This window comes from Oncorhynchus masou, unplaced genomic scaffold (assembly GCF_036934945.1).
Source record: "Oncorhynchus masou masou isolate Uvic2021 unplaced genomic scaffold, UVic_Omas_1.1 unplaced_scaffold_881, whole genome shotgun sequence".
Lineage (NCBI taxonomy): Eukaryota > Metazoa > Chordata > Actinopteri > Salmoniformes > Salmonidae > Oncorhynchus > Oncorhynchus masou.
This window is the reverse complement of record NW_027015275.1, coordinates 22,872-45,313: the sequence shown is the minus strand read 5'-3', so window position 1 is coordinate 45,313 and position 22,442 is coordinate 22,872. Positions and strand designations below refer to the sequence as shown.

Genomic DNA, 22,442 nt, shown 5'->3' with positions numbered 1-22,442 from the left:
GGTAAAGTGACTATATATAGATAATAAACAGTAACATCAGTGTAGGTAGGGGTAAAGTGACTATATATAGATAATAAACAGTAACATCAGTGTAGGTAGGGGTAAAGGGACTATATATAGATAATAAACAGTAACATCAGTGTAGGTAGGGGTAAAGTGACTATATATAGATAATAAACAGTAACATCAGTGTAGGTAGGGGTAAAGTGACTATATATAGATAATAAACAGTAACATCAGTGTAGGTAGGGGTAAAGGGACTATATATAGATAATAAACAGTAACATCAGTGTAGGTAGGGGTAAAGTGACTATATATAGATAATAAACAGTAACATCAGTGTAGGTAGGGGTAAAGTGACTACATATAGATAATAAACAGTAACATCAGTGTAGGTAGGGGTAAAGTGACTATGTATAGATAATAAACAGACAGTAACATCAGTGTAGGTAGGGGTAAAGTGACTATGTATAGATAATAAACAGTAACAGCAGTGTAGGTAGGGGTAAAGTGACTATATATAGATAATAAACAGACAGTAACATCAGTGTAGGTAGGGGTAAAGTGACTATATATAGATAATAAACAGTAACATCAGTGTAGGTAGGGGTAAAGTGACTATATATAGATAATAAACAGTAACATCAGTGTAGGTAGGGGTAAAGTGACTATATATAGATAATAAACAGTAACATCAGTGTAGGTAGGGGTAAAGTGACTATATATAGATAATAAACAGTAACATCAGTGTAGGTAGGGGTAAAGGGACTATATATAGATAATAAACAGTAACATCAGTGTAGGTAGGGGTAAAGTGACTATATATAGATAATAAACAGTAACATCAGTGTAGGTAGGGGTAAAGTGACTATGTATAGATAATAAACAGTAACATCAGTGTAGGTAGGGGTAAAGTGACTACATATAGATAATAAACAGTAACATCAGTGTAGGTAGGGGTAAAGTGACTATATATAGATAATAAACAGTAACATCAGTGTAGGTAGGGGTAAAGTGACTATGTATAGATAATAAACAGACAGTAACATCAGTGTAGGTAGGGGTAAAGTGACTATGTATAGATAATAAACAGTAACATCAGTGTAGGTAGGGGTAAAGTGACTATATATAGATAATAAACAGTAACATCAGTGTAGGTAGGGGTAAAGTGACTATGTATAGATAATAAACAGACAGTAACATCAGTGTAGGTAGGGGTAAAGTGACTATATATAGATAATAAACAGACAGTAACATCAGTGTAGGTAGGGGTAAAGTGACTATGTATAGATAATAAACAGACAGTAACATCAGTGTAGGTAGGGGTAAAGTGACTATATATAGATAATAAACAGTAACATCAGTGTAGGTAGGGGTAAAGGGACTATATATAGATAATAAACAGTAACATCAGTGTAGGTAGGGGTAAAGTGACTATATATAGATAATAAACAGACAGTAACATCAGTGTAGGTAGGGGTAAAGTGACTATGTATAGATAATAAACAGTAACATCAGTGTAGGTAGGGGTAAAGTGACTATGTATAGATAATAAACAGTAACAGCAGTGTAGGTAGGGGTAAAGTAGGGGTAAAGTGACTATATATAGATAATAAACAGTAACATCAGTGTAGGTAGGGGTAAAGTGACTATATATAGATAATAAACAGTAACATCAGTGTAGGTAGGGGTAAAGTGACTATATATAGATAATAAACAGTAACATCAGTGTAGGTAGGGGTAAAGGGACTATATATAGATAATAAACAGTAACATCAGTGTAGGTAGGGGTAAAGGGACTATATATAGATAATAAACAGTAACATCAGTGTAGGTAGGGGTAAAGTGACTATATATAGATAATAAACAGTAACATCAGTGTAGGTAGGGGTAAAGTGACTACATATAGATAATAAACAGTAACATCAGTGTAGGTAGGGGTAAAGTGACTATATATAGATAATAAACAGTAACATCAGTGTAGGTAGGGGTAAAGTGACTATGTATAGATAATAAACAGACAGTAACATCAGTGTAGGTAGGGGTAAAGTGACTATGTATAGATAATAAACAGTAACAGCAGTGTAGGTAGGGGTAAAGTGACTATATATAGATAATAAACAGACAGTAACATCAGTGTAGGTAGGGGTAAAGTGACTATATATAGATAATAAACAGTAACATCAGTGTAGGTAGGGGTAAAGTGACTGTATATAGATAATAAACAGACAGTAACATCAGTGTAGGTAGGGGTAAAGTGACTATATATAGATAATAAACAGTAACATCAGTGTAGGTAGGGGTAAAGTGACTATATATAGATAATAAACAGTAACATCAGTGTAGGTAGGGGTAAAGTGACTATATATAGATAATAAACAGTAACATCAGTGTAGGTAGGGGTAAAGTGACTATGTATAGATAATAAACAGTAACATCAGTGTAGGTAGGGGTAAAGTGACTATATATAGATAACAAACAGTAACATCAGTGTAGGTAGGGGTAAAGTGACTATATATAGATAATAAACAGTAACATCAGTGTAGGTAGGGGTAAAGTGACTATGTATAGATAATAAACAGTAACATCAGTGTAGGTAGGGGTAAAGTGACTATATATAGATAATAAACAGACAGTAACATCAGTGTAGGTAGGGGTAAAGTGACTATATATAGATAATAAACAGTAACATCAGTGTAGGTAGGGGTAAAGTGACTATATATAGATAATAAACAGACAGTAACATCAGTGTAGGTAGGGGTAAAGTGACTATATATAGATAATAAACAGTAACATCAGTGTAGGTAGGGGTAAAGTGACTATATATAGATAATAAACAGTAACATCAGTGTAGGTAGGGGTAAAGTGACTATATATAGATAATAAACAGACAGTAACATCAGTGTAGGTAGGGGTAAAGGGACTATATATAGATAATAAACAGTAATATCAGTGTAGGTAGGGGTAAAGGGACTATATATAGATAATAAACAGACAGTAACATCAGTGTAGGTAGGGGTAAAGTGACTACATAGAGATAATAAACAGTAACATCAGTGTAGGTAGGGGTAAAGTGACTATATATAGATAATAAACAGTAACATCAGTGTAGGTAGAGGTAAAGTGACTATATATAGATAATAAACAGTAACATCAGTGTAGGTAGGGGTAAAGTGACTATATATAGATAATAAACAGTAACATCAGTGTAGGTAGGGGTAAAGTGACTATATATAGATAATAAACAGTAACATCAGTGTAGGTAGGGGTAAAGTGACTATGTATAGATAATAAACAGACAGTAACATCAGTGTAGGTAGGGGTAAAGTGACTATATATAGATAATAAACAGTAACATCAGTGTAGGTAGGGGTAAAGTGACTATATATAGATAATAAACAGACAGTAACATCAGTGTAGGTAGGGGTAAATTGACTATGTATAGATAATAAACAGTAACAGCAGTGTAGGTAGGGGTAAAGTGACTATATATAGATAATAAACAGACAGTAACATCAGTGTAGGTAGGGGTAAAGTGACTATATATAGATAATAAACAGACAGTAACATCAGTGTAGGTAGGGGTAAAGTGACTATATATAGATAATAAACAGTAACATCAGTGTAGGTAGGGGTAAAGTGACTATATATAGATAATAAACAGACAGTAACATCAGTGTAGGTAGGGGTAAAGTGACTATATATAGATAATAAACAGTAACATCAGTGTAGGTAGGGGTAAAGTGACTATGTATAGATAATAAACAGTAACAGCAGTGTAGGTAGGGGTAAAGTGACTATATATAGATAATAAACAGACAATAACATCAGTGTAGGTAGGGGTAAAGTGACTATATATAGATAATAAACAGTAACATCAGTGTAGGTAGGGGTAAAGTGACTGTATATAGATAATAAACAGACAGTAACATCAGTGTAGGTAGGGGTAAAGTGACTATATATAGATAATAAACAGTAACATCAGTGTAGGTAGGGGTAAAGTGACTATATATAGATAATAAACAGTAACATCAGTGTAGGTAGGGGTAAAGTGACTATATATAGATAATAAACAGTAACATCAGTGTAGGTAGGGGTAAAGTGACTATATATAGATAATAAACAGTAACATCAGTGTAGGTAGGGGTAAAGTGACTATATATAGATAATAAACAGTAACATCAGTGTAGGTAGGGGTAAAGTGACTATGTATAGATAATAAACAGTAACATCAGTGTAGGTAGGGGTAAAGTGACTATATATAGATAACAAACAGTAACATCAGTGTAGGTAGGGGTAAAGTGACTATATATAGATAATAAACAGTAACATCAGTGTAGGTAGGGGTAAAGTGACTATGTATAGATGATAAACAGTAACATCAGTGTAGGTAGGGGTAAAGTGACTATATATAGATAATAAACAGACAGTAACATCAGTGTAGGTAGGGGTAAAGTGACTATATATAGATAATAAACAGTAACATCAGTGTAGGTAGGGGTAAAGTGACTATATATAGATAATAAACAGACAGTAACATCAGTGTAGGTAGGGGTAAAGTGACTATATATAGATAATAAACAGTAACATCAGTGTAGGTAGGGGTAAAGTGACTATATATAGATAATAAACAGTAACATCAGTGTAGGTAGGGGTAAAGTGACTATATATAGATAATAAACAGACAGTAACATCAGTGTAGGTAGGGGTAAAGGGACTATATATAGATAATAAACAGTAATATCAGTGTAGGTAGGGGTAAAGGGACTATATATAGATAATAAACAGACAGTAACATCAGTGTAGGTAGGGGTAAAGTGACTACATAGAGATAATAAACAGTAACATCAGTGTAGGTAGGGGTAAAGTGACTATATATAGATAATAAACAGTAACATCAGTGTAGGTAGAGGTAAAGTGACTATATATAGATAATAAACAGTAACATCAGTGTAGGTAGGGGTAAAGTGACTATATATAGATAATAAACAGTAACATCAGTGTAGGTAGGGGTAAAGTGACTATATATAGATAATAAACAGTAACATCAGTGTAGGTAGGGGTAAAGTGACTACATATAGATAATAAACATTAACATCAGTGTAGGTAGGGGTAAAGTGACTATATATAGATAATAAACAGTAACATCAGTGTAGGTAGGGGTAAAGTGACTATATATAGATAATAAACAGTAACATCAGTGTAGGTAGGGGTAAAGTGACTATGTATAGATAATAAACAGACAGTAACATCAGTGTAGGTAGGGGTAAAGTGACTATATATAGATAATAAACAGTAACATCAGTGTAGGTAGGGGTAAAGTGACTATATATAGATAATAAACAGACAGTAACATCAGTGTAGGTAGGGGTAAAGTGACTATGTATAGATAATAAACAGACAGTAACATCAGTGTAGGTAGGGGTAAAGTGACTATGTATAGATAATAAACAGTAACAGCAGTGTAGGTAGGGGTAAAGTGACTATATATAGATAATAAACAGACAGTAACATCAGTGTAGGTAGGGGTAAAGTGACTATGTATAGATAATAAACAGTAACAGCAGTGTAGGTAGGGGTAAAGTGACTATATATAGATAATAAACAGACAGTAACATCAGTGTAGGTAGGGGTAAAGTGACTATATATAGATAATAAACAGTAACATCAGTGTAGGTAGGGGTAAAGTGACTATATATAGATAATAAACAGACAGTAACATCAGTGTAGGTAGGGGTAAAGTGACTATGTATAGATAATAAACAGACAGTAACATCAGTGTAGGTAGGGGTAAAGTGACTATGTATAGATAATAAACAGTAACAGCAGTGTAGGTAGGGGTAAAGTGACTATATATAGATAATAAACAGACAGTAACATCAGTGTAGGTAGGGGTAAAGTGACTATATATAGATAATAAACAGACAGTAACATCAGTGTAGGTAGGGGTAAAGTGACTATATATAGATAATAAACAGTAACATCAGTGTAGGTAGGGGTAAAGTGACTATATATAGATAATAAACAGTAACATCAGTGTAGGTAGGGGTAAAGTGACTATATATAGATAATAAACAGACAGTAACATCAGTGTAGGTAGGGGTAAAGTGACTATATATAGATAATAAACAGTAACATCAGTGTAGGTAGGGGTAAAGTGACTATATATAGATAATAAACAGTAACATCAGTGTAGGTAGGGGTAAAGTGACTATATATAGATAATAAACAGTAACATCAGTGTAGGTAGGGGTAAAGTGACTATATATAGATAATAAACAGACCGTAACATCAGTGTAGGTAGGGGTAAAGTGACTATATATAGATAATAAACAGTAACATCAGTGTAGGTAGGGGTAAAGTGACTATATATAGATAATAAACAGACAGTAACATCAGTGTAGGTAGGGGTAAAGTGACTATATATAGATAATAAACAGACCGTAACATCAGTGTAGGTAGGGGTAAAGTGACTATGTATAGATAATAAACAGTAACATCAGTGTAGGTAGGGGTAAAGTGACTATATATAGATAATAAACAGTAACATCAGTGTAGGTAGGGGTAAAGTGACTATGTATAGATAATAAACAGTAACATCAGTGTAGGTAGGGGTAAAGTGACTATATATAGATAATAAACAGACAGTAACATCAGTGTAGGTAGGGGTAAAGTGACTATATATAGATAATAAACAGTAACATCAGTGTAGGTAGGGGTAAAGTGACTATATATAGATAATAAACAGTAACATCAGTGTAGGTAGGGGTAAAGTGACTATATATAGATAATAAACAGTAACATCAGTGTAGGTAGGGGTAAAGTGACTATATATAGATAATAAACAGTAACATCAGTGTAGGTAGGGGTAAAGTGACTATATATAGATAATAAACAGTAACATCAGTGTAGGTAGGAGTAAAGTGACTATGTATAGATAATAAACAGACCGTAACATCAGTGTAGGTAGGGGTAAAGTGACTATGTATAGATAATAAACAGTAACATCAGTGTAGGTAGGGGTAAAGTGACTATATATAGATAATAAACAGTAACATCAGTGTAGGTAGGGGTAAAGTGACTATGTATAGATAATAAACAGTAACATCAGTGTAGGTAGGGGTAAAGTGACTATATATAGATAATAAACAGACAGTAACATCAGTGTAGGTAGGGGTAAAGTGACTATATATAGATAATAAACAGTAACATCAGTGTAGGTAGGGGTAAAGTGACTATATATAGATAATAAACAGACAGTAACATCAGTGTAGGTAGGGGTAAAGTGACTATATATAGATAATAAACAGACAGTAACATCAGTGTAGGTAGGGGTAAAGTGACTATATATAGATAATAAACAGTAACATCAGTGTAGGTAGGGGTAAAGTGACTATATATAGATAATAAACAGACAGTAACATCAGTGTAGGTAGGGGTAAAGTGACTATATATAGATAATAAACAGACCGTAACATCAGTGTAGGTAGGGGTAAAGTGACTATATATAGATAATAAACAGACCGTAACATCAGTGTAGGTAGGGGTAAAGTGACTATATATAGATAATAAACAGTAACATCAGTGTAGGTAGGGGTAAAGTGACTATATATAGATAATAAACAGACAGTAACATCAGTGTAGGTAGGGGTAAAGTGACTATATATAGATAATAAACAGACAGTAACATCAGTGTAGGTAGGGGTAAAGTGACTATATATAGATAATAAACAGTAACATCAGTGTAGGTAGGGGTAAAGTGACTATATATAGATAATAAACAGTAACATCAGTGTAGGTAGGAGTAAAGTGACTATGTATAGATAATAAACAGACCGTAACATCAGTGTAGGTAGGGGTAAAGTGACTATGTATAGATAATAAACAGTAACAGCAGTGTAGGTAGGGGTAAAGTGACTATGTATAGATAATAAACAGTAACATCAGTGTAGGTAGGAGTAAAGTGACTATGTATAGATAATAAACAGTAACAGCAGTGTAGGTAGGGGTAAAGTGACTATGTATAGAATAAACAGTAACAGCAGTCATCTAAAAGGCTAAACTGATCCTAGATCAGCACATATTCTCAGACTTGTTGTAAATTCCGATTCTGGTCTCCAACCGTTTTAGTTGTTTGTCTAGATGGCTGAAGGTGTTAAATGAGTCTCCAACCGTTTTAGTTGTGTGTCTCGATGGCTGATGGTGTTAAATGAATCTCTAACCGTTTTAGTTGTGTGTCTAGATGGCTGAAGGTGTTAAATGAGTCTCCAACCGTTTTAGTTGTTTGTCTAGATGGCTGATGGTGTTAAATGAGTCTCTAACCGTTTTAGTTGTGTGTCTAGATGGCCGATGGTGTTAAATGAATCTCTAACCGTTTTAGTTGTGTGTCTAGATGGCTGAAGGTGTTAAATGAGTCTCCAACCGTTTTAGTTGTTTGTCTAGATGGCTGATGGTGTTAAATGAGTCTCTAACCGTTTTAGTTGTGTGTCTAGATGGCCGATGGTGTTAAATGAATCTCTAACCGTTTTAGTTGTGTGTCTAGATGGCTGATGGTGTTAAATGAATCTCTAACCGTTTTAGTTGTGTGTCTAGATGGCTGATGGTGTTAAATGAATCTCTAACCGTTTTAGTTGTGTGTCTAGATGGCTGATGGTGTTAAATGAATCTCTAACCGTTTTAGTTGTGTGGTCTAGATGGCTGATGGTGTTAAATGAGTCTCTAACCGTTTTAGTTGTGTGTCTAGATGGCTGATGGTGTTAAATGAATCTCTAACCGTTTTAGTTGTGTGTCTAGATGGCTGATGGTGTTAAATGAATCTCTAACCGTTTTAGTTGTGTGTCTAGATGGCTGATGGTGTTAAATGAATCTCTAACCGTTTTAGTTGTGTGTCTAGATGGCTGATGGTGTTAAATGAATCTCTAACCGTTTTAGTTGTGTGTCTAGATGGCTGATGGTGTTAAATGAATCTAACCGTTTTAGTTGTGTGTCTAGATGGCTGATGGTGTTAAATGAATCTCTAACCGTTTTAGTTGTGTGTCTAGATGGCTGAAGGTGTTAAATGAATCTCTAACCGTTTTAGTTGTGTGTCTAGATGGCTGAAGGTGTTAAATGAATCTCTAACCGTTGTGTGTCTAGATGGCTGATGGTGTTAAATGAGTGTCTTGGTGTGTTCCAGTTTGTGTCGACGGGCCGTGACACGGCCTGTGTCAAGGTGCTAAGGGACATCGAACCGGGAGAGGAGATCTCCTGTTACTACGGCGACGGATTCTTCGGGGAGAACAACGAATATTGTGAATGCTACACGTGTGAACGGTATGTATGGTCTTGACGTCCATTTTCTATTGATTTTGAATAACAACAAAAATCTGTTGGTTTTCCTTCTCTCCTTTTTTTTTTGTACATCATTTGAGGTGATGCGACTTAATGGCACAATTAAATCCCCCCCAAAAAAACATAAACACTTTTTTTTAATAAGCAGTGTTTATTCATATGGCTGGAGGAATATGAAAACAAGGTGTTACCCAAGGCACATGTTGTGAACTTTACTGGTCCGTTGTTTGTTGTTGTTGTACAGACGTCTCACTGGCGCGTTCAAATCCAAAGCTGGGCTCCCGGCGGAGGCTCCGGTGATCAACAGCACGTACGGGTTACGGGAGACGGACAAGCGCCTGAACCGGCTGAAGAAGATGGAGGCGGGAGAGGGCAGCAGGAGCTCCGACAGCCACTCTGTGGGCTCCCACACCGACGTAGACTCTCAGGACATACCAAACACACACACGTGTAAGAACAGCTTGAAACCAGGGTTGAAATTAGGGCTGAGGTTTGGGGTTCATTCAGTTTGTGGTTTTCGGTGGATCTCCTCCCCTGCTTGTATTGTTACAATTCTCTATGCTTAATATGGGGATATTTTTTTTTTTTTTTTTTTTTAAATGTGTAAAACGAATTTTAACAGTTAATTCAAGAATGACGTTTAAATTGAATTTAGAAATGATCTGATGTTTAGTTTCCCACTCTTCTTCTCTCCCCCCCTCAGCTGGAAGGAAAAAGACTTCCTCCAATATGAAGTTCAGCAGAACCAGAACTCAAAGCAGACCGTCTCTTTCCAGAGCACTAACCTCTACCTCACCTTCTAAACCAAGTCACAGAAACACTGGCAGGATACCAAAGAGACTCCGATCCAAACCCGCCAGGCCTTCGCTCTCCAAGGTCCGGTTGCGCAGTAGATGCAGCAGGGGCAGAGGTTCGGAGCCCAAAGCGGCGGCGGCGTTGGTGGCCCGAGGGGAGGTGCTGGGTACCACCGGGCCCGGTCGCCTGGGTCTCCGGGAGCCGAGGACGTTGTCGCTGTGTAAGGCGGGCGTGTCTGTGAAGAAGGAGAAGGATGCACAGGGACCAGTCCAGACAGCACTGGGCCAGCGGGGGTGTCTGACCCGCCATGCGGCCAAGGAGAACAACACCCCGGCAGTCTGCGAGGGCAGCCAGAGCCAGCCTTGCACTTACAGGACTCGCAGGTCCACCAGGACCCTGGTAAAGGTCCAGGACACCGGGTCAGCTGGGGTTAAACTGGAGCCTGGGGGCCTGGAGGGCCACGGCACCGTCCCTGGAGGGTTGGAGATTAAAACGGAGCCTGCTGACCTGGAGCAGTACCTGGGTCACGGGTTGGGCTCGGATCTGGGCGGAGGTCTGGGTGCTGGCTACTCGAGCAGAGGGGTCTGTACCAGACGCAGCCAGCTCACCCAGCTCCGGCCCGAACGGACGGTAAAGCACGAGGACTCGTCGTACGGCGAGCTGTTCCCGCCGGTAGCGGTGGCCCCGGTGGCTTCCTCCCAACATCCCCATCACCACCACAGTACTGCCGACACGGCAGACTGCGACAAGATGCTGCTGGGCCTCTCTGTCCCAGAGCGCCACTGGGACTACAATGGGAGCGAGGCCCTCCGGAGGGAGCGGGGGGAGGACAGGGGGAGCGAGCCCCTCCGGAGGGAGGACAGGGACAATGGGAGCGAGGCCCTGCGGGGGGAGGACAGGGGGAGCGAGCCCCTCCGGAGGGAGGACAGGGACAGGGACAAGGGGAGGGAGCGGGGGGAGGACAGGGACAAGGGGAGGGAGCGGGGGGAGGACAGGGGGAGTGAGCCCCTCCGGAGGGAGCGGGGGGAGGACAGGAACAGGAACAATGGGAGGGAGCCCCTCCGGAGGGAGCGGGGGGAGGACAGGGGGAGTGAGCCCCTCCAGAGGGAGCGGGGGGAGGACAGGAACAGGAACAATGGGAGGGAGCCCCTCCGGAGGGAGCGGGGGGAGGACAGGAACAGGAACAAGGGGAGGGAGAAAGGGCGTCGGCATAAAGGGAAGGGAGGTTACCGGAGCCACAGGGGGGACAGGGGGCAGAGCAAAGAGAAGAAGAAACAGAGGATCACGCGCTACGACGCCCAGCTGATCCTGGAGAACAGCGGAGGGATCCCCAAACTGACGCTCCGCCGGCGCAGAGACAGCAGCAGCAGCAAGACCAACGAGCCCAGCGAGCCAATCAGCACGCAGCAGCAGGCTAGCAGCACCACCACCACGCCGCAGCCTTCCGCCCAACCCCCGGTCAACTCCTCTTCGTCATCTTCCTCCTCGTCAACGTCCAAGATCAGCATTATGTTCAGGAAGGACCCGTCTCAGGACAGGGAGAAGGGCAGTTCCTGCAGCTCCTACCACGTGTCCAAGCTGAACGGGTTTGGGCCTCCCGGGCTCCACAGCACCAGCAGCTCCACCAAGCTGAAGATCCAGCTGAAGAGGGAGGATGACGGACGGGCCCAGACGCACACCGACAACAGGGGGGACACGGAGGGCTGCGGTCTGGGTGGTGGGGCCTTCGGCCTGGAAGCCAGGAATGGTGGGAGCCACGGGGGGCACAGGATACGAAACATTGTGGTAGATGAGTCTTCGTCTGATGATGATGAGGAGGAGGAGGAGGAGGACGACGATGACTACTTTGACGATGAGTTTGAGGACGATTTCATTCCACTCCCGCCGGCGAAACGGTTGCGTCTCATTGTGGGGAAAGACTCAATAGACATCGATATCTCATCCCGGAGGAGAGAGGACCAGTCTCTGAGGCTCAACGCCTGATAAGCTCTCTGAATGGAGTTCATATCTGCGTCCCAAATGGCAAACCGTTCCCTATGCAGTGCACTACTTTGTATGTGGTAAATAGCAGGACACTAGGTAGGGAATAGGGTGCCATTTTGGGACACAGTCCATCACTCCACCTTTACATGTACAGAAGACACTTGACTCACTAATCAACTGTTGTGTTGATGATGTTTAAAGAAGTACAGTCATTTAAAAAAAAAAAAAAAAAAACTTCAAAAGTTGCAACAAAAAAAACAAAGCGAATCAGAAGGAAGATGTTTGTATAAATGAAAAGTGAATGCACTTCTGTCATGATTAATATTCATAATGAACATGAATATTGTCGAAGGTGTACAGATATTATGGTGACTATCCTCTGTCCCGTAGACAGACTTATTGAACTTTTTATTTTAGATTTTGTCTCACAGTACGCAATTCTAAATTCTGTTGGCAAACCAGACTTTTTTGTTTTGTTTTATTTTTAATTTAGTTTTTTGTAAAAACCCATATTATATGGGGATATGGGTCCAGTAACGTTCTGATCGGGATCAATCCGTTCAGTTGTCGTAATGATGACAGGTTTCTATCAACTCATGAATGAACTCAGTCCCACCAACACACTAGAATCATAGTGGGTTCTATCAGCTGCTCATCAGGGTTGAGCTCGATTCCAATTCCGGAAACAAACAGGAATTCCGAATTGGAATTGGAATCTCAGTTTGCTTCCTTGTCTGAATTGAAATGGAATTGAGTCCAACCCTGCTCCTCCTGTTCTCCTGGCTGTGTTTTTGTTATTCTCTAAGAGAACGTTGACCCTGGCTGTGTTTAAAGCTCACACAGTACTGTTTACAGAATGATGGGTAATGGGTCATTGACAAGCCAACAAATGGACCAATATTTTGGTGATTTTTAAGCTTCATTTCTGATTTCAGGAGCCTCTGATTGGTTTTTGACTAGATTGTATACAGCTACGGACAGAATGAACTTCCTAGCAGGTTAGGAGAATTAGGTTAAGGTTAGGAAAAGGGTTGGAGTTAGCTGAAATGCTAATATTCTACCCGACACCAACGTGCAACGTTTAATTTTTTACCGTTGTTGAATACCAGGGGTGTCAAACTCATTCCATGGAGGGCCAAAGTGTCTGCTGTTTTTGTTGGTTGTTCCTTTTAAGACCTCGACAACCAGGTGAGGGGAGTTCCTTACTAATTGGTGACCTTGAGTCATCAATCGAGAACAAGTGGAGGAGCGAAGACCTGCATACACTTTAGCCCTCCGTAGAACACATGCTGTATACCGTCTAGCCACGAGGGGTGGTTTAACGTTTTAAACACTAATCAGTTAAATAAATACATGGCGTGTACGCTGTGTGCTGTTTTTAAACGCGTCATCAGGAAGTAACACGAAGAAGACCAGGAGTCGTGTTACAGAAACACTGAATCATGTTCTGGAAAACGAGTTCAAACTCACTAGAGTATTTAGTTGTTGTTTTTCTTAGATCCAAATCATACATAATGAACACATGAGAACTTCATAGAATATTATCCCCAACGAAATAGTCATTTTCACAAACAGTATTAGGTGCCTTACAAACAACTCTTGGGGTATCTGTTGAAGGCCTAGTTAAAATAAATGATTATCAGAAGGTGAAGAACTGCAGGTTGTCCCTCAGTAACTGTAACTACGGGAACACTTTCTCCCCCCACCCCCAAGTCTTTCTGTATAGTCTTTCTATTTGAGTTATTTTAGGGCTGGTTTCCCAGACATATTCAGACGAGCCTCGAACTACCAAGCTATTTCAATAGAGATTCTCCATCGACCGTGTTTTTTTTTTAGTCTTTAATCGTTGTCTGGGAAACCAGTCTTTTTAAGTGTGGAAGTACTGAACTGCCAAATTTAATCAAGGGATCAACTGAGATGAATGTTAACTCCACTTTCTGTTGTCCTGTACTGTTCATATCACCAGCAAGCAGCGAATCACAGTGATAAACAAGGGTTGTGTTCATCTCGGCACAAAAAGGGGAGGGGGGGGGGGTGCTTCCTTGACTTGTCCAGTAAGAAATTGTCACTTTTTTTCTTTTTTTTTCTGTTGCAAAACATTTTCTGTTGTGTGCCCTAATGAACACAACCCTGGCTATACGTGTACCTCCCTCTGTATGGGTGTCAGTCACTCTCCATTCTGTACTGTTCCAGGTGTACTGTGTGATCTTATGTTCAATAGCCAGCTGTCGACATTTCTGATTTGATGAAATTCAATAACAACAACAAACAAACAAAACAAAAGAAAGAAAGAAATGTGAATCGTTTGCAGACATTTTTTAGTGTTGCGTGGGTTAGTGGGGGAAAAACACTTAAAAACAGACCTTTAAACCGGAGCAGTGCTTTTATGTCCAGTATGTAAAAAAATATGACGTGAACACACCCTGTACTTATTTAACAGTTTTGGAATACTTGAAAACATAAAGTTTCTTTGTGAGAATAAACAATTTTTCTGTGGTTAATGTCTTGCTTCCAAACATGTTAGAATAAGGAATTATTCAACTCATTTTTTTATATATTTTTTTTATCTGAAATGTTTCCAATACTTTAAGCCTACTGAGCGTGGAGCCTGGGTCTCGTATTCACTAGGAACCAAACGGCAGGGCTCTACCAAAATTTGTCCAATAAGAAATGTTTTTCCCCTATGATGTACACTAATGAATACTACCCCAAGTGAATGCACTTCCCAGCCAATCAATATATATGATCAAACTACCAGGGAGAATGAACACAATAAAGTAGGATTGTAGAAGTGGACCGTCTAAGTTGTACGGAGTACCCTTGGCATTCATGATAGAGGTCTTTTTGAAAGTGCTTTTTTTTGTGTGTGTGTCTTGGGACTAATGTATTTTTCACTAGGCTCTGTTGCCTGGATACAGCGGTTAAGCAGGAAGTTGTTTTCTATGTAGTGAGTGGGGATGTTTGTCTGGTTTGACCTATTCCATAACAACAGCCCCTGGCAGGTTTTGTATCAACTAAAAACAGGCCGAGCACCACCTCCTGGAACTGACCATGTCTTAGCTGCAACTCAGCCGAGCTTAGTTTAATACAATGACTGTGATAGCCTAGCCTAGCTTAGTTTAATACAATGACTGTGATAGCCTAGCCTAGCTTAGTTTAATACAATGACTGTGGTAGCCTAGCCTAGCTTAGTTTAATACAATGACTGTGGTAGCCTAGCCTAGCTTAGTTTAATACAATGACTGTGGTAGCCTAGCCTAGCTTAGTTTAATACATTGACTGTGGTAGCCTAGCCTAGCTTCGTTTAATACAATGACTGTGGTAGCCTAGCTTCGTTTAATACAATGACTGTGGTAGCCTAGCTTCGTTTAATACAATGACTGTGGTAGCCTAGCCTAGCTTCGTTTAATACAATGACTGTGGTAGCCTAGCCGAGCTTAGTTTAATACAATGACTGTGGTAGCCTAGCCGAGCTTAGTTTAATACAATGACTGTGGTAGCCTAGCCTAGCTTAGTTTAATACAATGACTGTGGTAGCCTAGCTTCGTTTAATACAATGACTGTGGTAGCCTAGCCTAGCTTAGTTTAATACAATGACTGTGGTAGGCTAGCCGAGCTTAGTTTAATACAATGACTGTGGTAGCCTAGCCTAGCTTAGTTTAATACAAATACTGTGGTAGCCTAGCCGAGCTTAATTTAATACAATGACTGTGGTAGCCTAGCCGAGCTTAATTTAATACAATGACTGTGGTAGCCTAGCCTAGCTTAGTTTAATACAATGACTGTGGTAGCCTAGCTTAGTTTAATACAATGACAGTGGTAGCCTAGCTTAGTTTAATACAATGACTGGTAGCCTAGCATAGCTTAGTTTAATACAATGACTGTGGTAGCCTAGCTTAGTTTAATACAATGACTGTGATAGCCTAGCCTAGCTTAGTTTAATACAATGACTGTGATAGCCTAGCCTAGCTTAGTTTAATACAATGGCTGTGGTAGCCTAGCCTAGCTTAGTTTAATACAATGGCTGTGATAGCCTAGCCTAGCTTAGTTTAATACACTGACTGTGGTAGCCTAGCTTAGTTGAATACACTGACTGTGGTAGCCTAGCTTAGTTTAATACAATGACTGTGGTAGCCTAGCTTAGTTGAATACACTGACTGTGATAGCTTAGTTCAATACACTGACTGTGATATGTGGTAGCCTAGCCTAGTTTAATACACTGACTGTGAGTCACTCTGGATAAGAACTACTAAATGACTAAAATGTTCCTGGAACAGAGAACATCTTAATCTGAAACGGCCGAACAGCTGGACCTGTCAATCAGTCTGCCATGTTGATCTTGTATTTATAATGATCAAGCTGTGACAGACAGCTGAGAGACAATGGACGTGTCAGTCCAAAGAAAGAAAGAGGGAGGTTTCATTCCAGAACGGTGAGGATTCAGGAGGAAAGGACAACCCCACCCAGCAGAGGGAGCCGTCTCTGTCTTTACCACACAGGTTGCATCCTCCTATAATGAACCTGTGTAACAGAAGGGAGGGGGGGGGATTTCAGATTCAAGACTTTTCAATAATCTGATGCATGTTTTCACTTATGATGGAACTTAGTTGACCTACTGATTGACCTTAGTTGAGCTACTGATTGACCTTAGTTGAGCTACTGATTGCCCTTAGTTGACCTACTGATTGACCTTAGTTGACCTACTGATTGACCTTAGTTGACCTTAGTTGACCTACTGATTGCCCTTAGTTGACCTACTGATTGCCCTTAGTTGACCTACTGATTGCCCTTAGTTGACCTACTGATTGACCTTAGTTGACCTACTGATTGACCTTAGTTGACCTACTGATTGACCTTAGTTGACCTACTGATTGACCTTAGTTCACCTACTGATTGACCTTAGTTGAACTACTACTGATTGCCCTTAGTTGACCTACTACTGATTGCCCTTAGTTGACCTACTGATTGACCTTAGTTGACCTACTGATTGTCCTTAATTGATCGTGTGTGTGTGTGTTGTGACCATTGAGGTTTGCTGTTCTTAATTGTGTGAACATTCTTACCCACCCTCCTCAGACTGGAGCATCTCCTGGCAGTTCACACCCTCTTTATAAATCTGGGGATCACTGTTAGGCCTCCAGACCCTCTGTTAGGCCTCCAGACCCTCTGTTAGGCCTCTATACCCTCTGTTAGGCCTCCAGACCCTCTGTTAGGCCTCCAGACCCTCTGTTAGGCCTCCAGACCCTCTGTTAGGCCTCCAGACCCTCTGTTAGGCCTCCAGACCCTCTGTTAGGCCTCCAGACCCTCTGTTAGGCCTCCAGACCCTCTGTTAGGCCTCCAGACCCTCTGTTAGACCTCCATCCCCTCTGTTAGGCCTCCATCCCCTCTGTTAGGCCTCTATACTCTCTGTTAGACCTCTGTACTCTCTGTTAGGCCTCCGTACCCTCTGTTAGGCCTCCGTACCCTCTGTTAGGCCTCCGTACCCTCTGTTAGGCCTCCGTACCCTCTGTTAGGCCTCCGTACCCTCTGTTAGGCCTCCGTACCCTCTGTTAGGCCTCTAGACCCTCTGTTAGGCCTCTAGACCCTCTGTTAGACCTCTATACCCTCTGTTAGGCCTCTATACCCTTTGGGCTGCACGGGGAGATGATGGTGGAAAGTTGGAAGTTTGGGGTTAACTGGGTTAGACACATGTACTTAGCCCTCTCTCCTAGAGACAGACAGACACATGTACTTAGCCCTCTCTCCTAGAGACAGACAGACACATGTACTTAGCCCTCTCTCCTTCCCTGTCTCTCAGCCCTCCCTCCCAGTCTCTGCCCTCCTTCCCGATCTCTCAGCCCTCCCTCCCAGTCTCTCAGCCCTCTCTCTCAGCCCTCCCTCCCAGTCTCTCAACCCTCCCTCCCTGTCTCTCAACCCTCCCTCCCTGTCTCTTAACCCTCCCTCCCTCCATCTCTTAACCCTCCCTCCCTCCATCTCTTAACCCTCCCTCCCTACATCTCTTAACCCTCCCTCCCTCCATCTCTTAACCCTCCCTCCCTCCATCTCTTAACCCTCCCTCCCTCCATCTCTTAACCCTCCCTCCCTACATCTCTTAACCCTCCCTCCCTCCATCTCTTAACCCTCCCTCCCTCCCTCTCTTAACCCTCCCTCCCTCCATCTCTTAACCCTCCCTCCCTCCATCTCTTAACCCTCCCTCCCTCCATCTCTTAACCCTCCCTCCCTCCATCTCTTAACCCTCCCTCCCTCCATCTCTTAACCCTCCCTCCCTCCATCTCTTAACCCTCCCTCCCTCCATCTCTTAACCCTCCCTCCCTACATCTCTTAACCCTCCCTCCCTCCATCTCTTAACCCTCCCTCCCTCCATCTCTTAACCCTCCCTCCCTCCATCTCTTAACCCTCCCTCCCTACATCTCTTAACCCTCCCTCCCTCCATCTCTTAACCCTCCCTCCCTCCATCTCTTAACCCTCCCTCCCTCCATCTCTTAACCCTCCCTCCCTCCATCTCTTAACCCTCCCTCCCTCCATCTCTTAACCCACCCTCCCTCCCTCCATCTCTTAACCCACCCTCCCTCCCTCCATCTCTTAACCAACCCTCCCTCCCTCCATCTCTTAACCCACCCTCCCTCCCTCCATCTCTTAACCCACCCTCCCTCCCTCCATCTCTTAGCCCTCCCTCCCTGTCTCTTAACCCACCCTCCCTCCATCTCTTAACCCACCCTCCCTCCATCTCTTAACCCACCCTCCCTCCATCTCTTAACCCTCCCTCCCTACATCTCTTAACCCTCCCTCCCTGTCTCTTAACCCTCCCTCCCTCCATCTCTTAACCCTCCCTCCCTCCATCTCTTAACCCTCCCTCCCTCCATCTCTTAACCCTCCCTCCCTCCATCTCTTAACCCTCCCTCCCTCCATCTCTTAACCCTCTCTCCCTCCATCTCTTAACCCTCTCTCCCTCCATCTCTTAACCCTCCCTCCCTCCATCTCTTAACCCTCCCTCCCTCCATCTCTTAACCCTCCATCCCTCCATCTCTTAACCCTCCCTCCCTCCATCTCTTAACCCACCCTCCCTCCCTCCATCTCTTAACCCTCCCTCCCTCCCTCCATCTCTTAACCCACCCTCCCTCCATCTCTTAGCCCTCCCTCCCTGTCTCTTAACCCACCCTCCCTCCATCTCTTAACCCACCCTCCCTCCATCTCTTAACCCACCCTCCCTCCATCTCTTAACCCTCCCTCCCTACATCTCTTAACCCTGCCTCCATGTCTCTTAACCCACCCTCCCTCCATCTCTTAACCCACCCTCCCTCCATCTCTTAACCCACCCTCCCTCCATCTCTTAACCCACCCTCCCTCCATCTCTTAACCCACCCTCCCTCCATCTCTTAACCCACCCTCCCTCCATCTCTTAACCCACCCTCCCTCCATCTCTTAACCCACCCTCCCTCCATCTCTTAACCCTGCCTCCATGTCTCTTAACCCACCCTCCCTCCATCTCTTAACCCACCCTCCCTCCATCTCTTAACCCACCCTCCCTCCATCTCTTAACCCTGCCTCCATGTCTCTTAACCCACCCTCCCTCCATCTCTTAACCCACCCTCCCTCCATCTCTTAACCCTGCCTCCATGTCTCTTAACCCTGCCTCCCTCCATCTCTTAACCCACCCTCCCTCCATCTCTTAACCCACCCTCCCTCCATCTCTTAACCCACCCTCCCTCCATCTCTTAACCCTCCCTCCCTACATCTCTTAACCCTGCCTCCATGTCTCTTAACCCTCCCTCCCTCCATCTCTTAACCCTGCCTCCCAGTAGAGTAACCTGTAAAAATAATGTTTGGGGGAAACTGTTGGCAGATGTTCCTTTGTAAGATGTAATAAAACAGATTAACACAGAGGAACACTGAATCAAATAAATGGCCTTTGCCCAGCAGTAGACACAGAATCATCAGACCACAAAATAAAATAAAAAAAAGCTTCTATTTGTCGCCATCTCAGAGGAAAACGGATGAAAAGAGATGTTAAACTGCATTTTCAAAGTGGAAAGGTCACAGGAAGCATTCATATAAGATCCACTGGCTTGTATGTGTTATCTTAAACAGAAGCAGAGAGAGAGAGAGAGAGGTGTATGTTACCGTCAGCCAGACATCTCTGAGGAGAATGGCTTTGGTCATAAAGCTCAGCATTCTACTGGCTGTTCAGATCAGAACCATCCATCCAGACCAGGATATCAGAACCATCTGTCCAGACCAGGATATCAGAACCATCCGTCCAGACCAGGATATCAGAACCATCTGTCCAGACCAGGATATCAGAACCATCGGTCCAGACCAGGATATCAGAACCATCTGTCCAGACCAGGATATTAGACCCATCTGTCCAGACCAGGATATCAGAACCATCCAGACCAGGATATCAGAACCATCGGTCCAGACCAGGATATCAGAACCATCCGTCCAGACCAGGATATCAGAACCATCTGTCCAGACCAGGATATCAGAACCATCTGTCCAGACCAGGATATCAGAACCATCTGTCCAGACCAGGATATCAGAACCATCTGTCCAGACCAGGATATCAGAACCATCCGTCCAGACCAGGATATCAGAACCATCTGTCCAGACCAGGATATAAGAACCATCTGTCCAGACCAGGATATCAGAACCATCTGTCCAGACCAGGATATCAGAACCATCTGTCCAGACCAGGATATCAGAACCATCCATCCAGACCAGGATATCAGAACCATCGGTCCAGACCAGGATATCAGACCAGGATATCAGACCAGGATATCAGAACCATCGGTCCAGACCAGGATATCAGACCAGGATATCAGAACCATCGGTCCAGACCAGGATATTAGACTAGGATATCAGAACCATCCATCCAGACCAGGATATCAGAACCATCGGTCCAGACCAGGATATCAGAACCATCGGTCCAGACCAGGATATTAGACCAGGATATCAGAACCATCGGTCCAGACCAGGATATCAGAACCATCTGTCCAGACCAGGATATTAGACTAGGATATCAGAACCATCCATCCAGACCAGGATATCAGAACCATCGGTCCAGACCAGGATATCAGAACCATCGGTCCAGACCAGGATATTAGACTAGGATATCAGAACCATCCATCCAGACCAGGATATCAGAACCATCCATCCAGACCAGGATATCAGAACCATCTGTCCAGACCAGGATATCAGAACCATCCGTCCAGACCAGGATATCAGAACCATCCGTCCAGACCAGGATATCAGAACCATCCGTCCAGACCAGGATATCAGAACCATCTGTCCAGACCAGGATATTAGAACCATCTGTCCAGACCAGGATATTAGACTAGGATATCAGAACCATCCGTCCAGACCAGGATATCAGAACCATCGGTCCAGACCAGGATATCAGAACCATCTGTCCAGACCAGGATATCAGAACCATCGGTCCAGACCAGGATATCAGAACCATCGGTCCAGACCAGGATATCAGAACCATCGGTCCAGACCAGGATATCAGAACCATCTGTCCAGACCAGGATATCAGAACCATCTGTCCAGACCAGGATATCAGAACCATCGGTCCAGACCAGGATATCAGAACCATCCGTCCAGACCAGGATATCAGAACCATCGGTCCAGACCAGGATATCAGAACCATCCGTCCAGACCAGGATATCAGAACCATCCAGACCAGGATATCAGAACCATCTGTCCAGACCAGGATATCAGACCCATCCAGACCAGGATATCAGAACCATCGGTCCAGACCAGGATATTAGACTAGGATATCAGAACCATCCATCCAGACCAGGATATCAGAACCATCTGTCCAGAATATCAGACCAGGGTGTGAGAACCATCCATTCAGACAAGGATATACTCGGAGACCTACCCCCTGGTGAGAGACCTACCCCCTGGTGGGAGACCTACTCCCTGGTGAGAGACCTACTCCCTGGTGGGAGACCTACTCCCTGGTGAGAGACCTACTCCCTGGTGGGAGACCTACTCCCTGGTGAGAGACCTACTCCCTGGTGAGAGACCTACTCCCTGGTGAGAGACCTACCCCCTGGTGAGAGACCTACTCCCTGGTGAGAGACCTACTCCCTGGTGAGAGACCTACTCCCTGGTGAGAGACCTACCCCCTGGTGAGAGACCTACCCCCTGGTGAGAGACCTACCCCCTGGTCAGAGACCTACCCCCTGGTCAGAGACCTACCGCCTGGTGAGAGACCTACTGCCTGGTCAGAGACCTACCCCCTGGTCAGAGACCTACCCCCTGGTCAGAGACCTACTCCCTGGTCAGAGACCTACTGCCTGGTCAGAGACCTACTGCCTGGTCAGAGA

At 42.9% G+C, this 22,442-nt stretch overlaps 1 protein-coding gene across 1 annotated transcript in view; it reads left to right on the top strand.

Annotated features, from left to right (window-relative positions):
- LOC135537985 (histone-lysine N-methyltransferase KMT5B-like) overlaps positions 1-14,837 on the top strand; it is a 50,138-nt gene extending 35,301 nt beyond the window's left edge. The window contains exons 8-11 of the mRNA XM_064963992.1: positions 9,176-9,312; positions 9,575-9,780; positions 10,034-10,967; positions 11,367-14,837. Coding sequence (XP_064820064.1) covers positions 9,176-9,312; positions 9,575-9,780; positions 10,034-10,967; positions 11,367-12,108 — 2,019 coding nt within the window. The 3' untranslated portion in view covers positions 12,109-14,837. The remainder of the gene's footprint in view (positions 1-9,175; positions 9,313-9,574; positions 9,781-10,033; positions 10,968-11,366) is intronic.
- The last annotated feature ends 7,605 nt before the right edge of the window (positions 14,838-22,442 follow it).